Genomic DNA, 2,957 nt, shown 5'->3' with positions numbered 1-2,957 from the left:
GAGCTTTCACTTCTCATTTTGTGATTTTAGTTTTTTCATGTTTTTATTTTGGTCCAGGTCATTTGTTTTTCTATGACCAAAACAGAGGTATTGTGATACTACGACCATGATGGCCGAGCTGGTACCGTGACAACCTGTCATCTTCATACTCTAAGCCGATAATGAGCGTGTCCTAAAACCTGTAAAAATCCCATTTTATTTGTCACATACACATGGTTAGCAGATGTTAAAGCGAGTGTAGCGAAATGCTTATAATTGCAAGTTAGAGAGATCCCCTCCCCCAAATGAAGGAAGTTAATCACAAGGCTGGTGTCAGAACAGTGCAGTCAAACCGCTATCAACTTGGGGGGGGGGGGGGGGGTGAGTAAGATGTATGGGGACAGCTGCCCAGCCTCCGTGAGTATCTCACTGAGGATGAAAATGACTATCTTTCTCTTGCTTCTTCTATTAGGTGAGATTTTATCCAGGTTTGTCTGAGATAAAAAAAATTTAAAAAATGTAGCAAGAGATTTCTTTGTGCCATATTTGGTAATTTCTAAGTGTGTCCCCGCTTGTTTGTTTGATAGATGACCCTGAGATAGAAGCACAACAGTGGACGGAGGTGAATGGACAAGTATACGGACACGTTCTGCTGAGATTTATCTTTCCTCCCTTCTACAATGGTTATGAGAAGTTATGTTCTAAACTATATCCTGGGCCATTTCCTGTTGTGAATACCAGAGGATATGTCAACAACTACTACAAGGGAAGAATATCGAGAACGGAATACAACGGTGGGATGTACGTTATGATATGGAATTTAAAACCTGTGGACGCTGGCGACTACAGGTGTGTTGTCAGCGGTGTGAGTCATATCTACTCTGACTTTCACCTCCAGATTGGTAAGAACCCTCGTAGATAAATCAAACCATCTTTTTAAAATGAAGTAAAGAATATATTTTTGTTCTATTCTAGGAACTGATATTAGAAACTGGAATGCATACTGTAGGTAAACCAATGTGTTAAGGCCCAGGAAATATGTAAGCATGTACAGTAAGAGGAAGATTACACGTATTTAGTTTATTTAACCTTTATTTAACTAGGCAAGTCAGTTAAGAACAAATTCTTATTTACAATGACGGCCTACACTAAGTCAACTTGTAAAATAACAGATCGCTGTGTTGAAATGAGTGCTTATTAAATTCGGTCTCTGTTTAGATAGTGGTCGACGTAGCGGTCCTGTACCACCTCGACCTCGTGTCAGATCAACCATCAGACCCTCCATCTCATCATCCTCCTCCGACACCTCTGGGCCTTTTTTCCCCAGGTGCAATCTCTCTCTCACACACACACACACACACACAGGTTAATTATTCCTTCTAGTTGATAATAGTTGTGGGAGTGGTGTAATGCTTATGTCAATATTTTGTCATCTTTGTCCTTTTCACCTGTTAGTATTTCCCGGAGTGTTGGTATACCACTGGCTGCAGGTCTCTGCATCTCGATGGGGATCGTTATCTGTTCAATCATAGTTGCTGTGGTTCATCGCAAAGTCAGGGCAAAAAGTAAGAGGTCCCGCTTTTCAGTTACAGCTTTCAGTGTTTCATACATGACTTGCTGTTCGCTGTTAAATCGTCTTTCAAATACACAGGCTACGACCTTTTAGCCAGTAGACGTTCGATGATTTCTGACATTGTTGCACAGTGTCTGTTCTTTAAGTGGATGTCATTTTCACGTTCTTCACAGAGAAATGTGGAGCAACTTCCAGTGACTCAGCAGCCCACGTCCTCTCAGTAAGTGCTAAACTTGGACGTTGTCTCCGTGACTCAGTGTCAAATGTCCTGGTTTGTCCCAGAAACAACAACAAAGAGTAATACTAGTGTTTGAGTTTGACGTCCCTGTGATGTCTGTCGATATGTCTTCTGCAGTGGGCCCCGTAATAAACAGTTTATAAAAAAAACGTATACATATGTATAAATACAAATTATAATAGTTATATACCTTAATATAAAGTGTTACCAAATCATATTTAATATGTATGTCTCCTGCAGCACGTCCCTCAAAAGGAGAGCAGTATTGTCTACGCCACAGTGGACTTCAAACCTCATGAGAACCATACCACAGAGCTGTATGCTAACCTACAGACACTCCGCAGCCCCAGAGGTCATGACCCTGACACACACAGAGAGCCTGCTCGGACGGTGGTGTACTCCACGCTGGCTAGCAACCAACGCTGAACCGGATTGTTACGTATCTGTATCTTTCCTAGCCTGGTGGTCACAGATCTGTTTGTGCTGTCTTGATATGCTGTCATGACCAGGCTATCTGTATAATCCTTAGTTGCTACAGATTTTTTTAAATTAATGATATATACTTATAAATGCCTCATGAGCTTAGTTCATCTGTCGTACCCCCATCAGAACCCAAAATATAAGCTTGTTTTACTACAATGTTTGTAAACAAAGTAAATGTAATCAAACACATTATAGCCTCAACACATGGTTAAAACTATAGTGTTGATATCATGGATGGTCAGTTCTTTTATCCATAGCTCTGTCTAGGATAGAGACACGCCCATCCTTCCGCTTCTTACCAAAACAGAGGCGGGGTGCCACTTTGTTTCAACTTTGGAGTCTAGCTTTAAGATGATTGATTTGTCTTTATTCTTTTGACTTATGAACTATACAAATAAAATAACTCAACTACACCATGATTTACTCTGACTGTCTTTCAACAAGCTGGCTCTATTGACAGGCTGAGAGACACTATCTGGCATCCAATCACCATGTCCTTATCAGTTTCCTCTGGATAAAACCTTAGACACAGAGTTCCCTACCCATTCATATACGAGATGGTTGTCTCTGGGCCTACCTGCCTCCACCATGTTTGGGTCTTATGTCTCTGGGTTCTACCTGCCTCCACTATGTTTGGGTCTATGTCTCTGGGCCTACCTGCCTCCCATGTTTGGGTCTATGTCT

The 2,957-nt window shown here is 41.4% G+C and overlaps 1 protein-coding gene across 1 annotated transcript; it reads left to right on the top strand.

Moving 5' to 3' along the window:
* The first annotated feature begins 288 nt into the window (after positions 1–288).
* On the top strand, positions 289–2,686 carry LOC110492671 (uncharacterized). The gene is made up of 6 exons (XM_021567122.3): positions 289–451; positions 567–881; positions 1,198–1,306; positions 1,435–1,544; positions 1,726–1,772; positions 2,031–2,686. The coding sequence occupies exons 1-6, from the start codon at positions 370–372 to the stop codon at positions 2,214–2,216; spliced, it is 849 nt and encodes a 282-aa protein (XP_021422797.3). The 5' UTR covers positions 289–369; the 3' UTR covers positions 2,217–2,686.
* Positions 2,687–2,957: the final 271 nt, after the last annotated feature.

The sequence above is a fragment of the Oncorhynchus mykiss genome, chromosome 16, assembly GCF_057628025.1.
Source record: "Oncorhynchus mykiss isolate SJ-2025 chromosome 16, ASM5762802v1, whole genome shotgun sequence".
Classification (NCBI taxonomy): domain Eukaryota; kingdom Metazoa; phylum Chordata; class Actinopteri; order Salmoniformes; family Salmonidae; genus Oncorhynchus; species Oncorhynchus mykiss.
This window is presented reverse-complemented; position numbering and strand designations above follow the sequence as displayed.

Coding starts and splice junctions, on each gene's coding strand:
- LOC110492671 (XM_021567122.3), top strand. CDS start 370: ATGTATGGGGACAGCTGCCCAGCCTCCGTGAGTATCTCACTGAGGATG. Junction 452..566: donor TCTCTTGCTTCTTCTATTAG/GTGAGATTTTAT, acceptor TTTGTTTGATAG/ATGACCCTGAGATAGAAGCA. Junction 1,307..1,434: donor TCTGGGCCTTTTTTCCCCAG/GTGCAATCTCTC, acceptor TTCACCTGTTAG/TATTTCCCGGAGTGTTGGTA.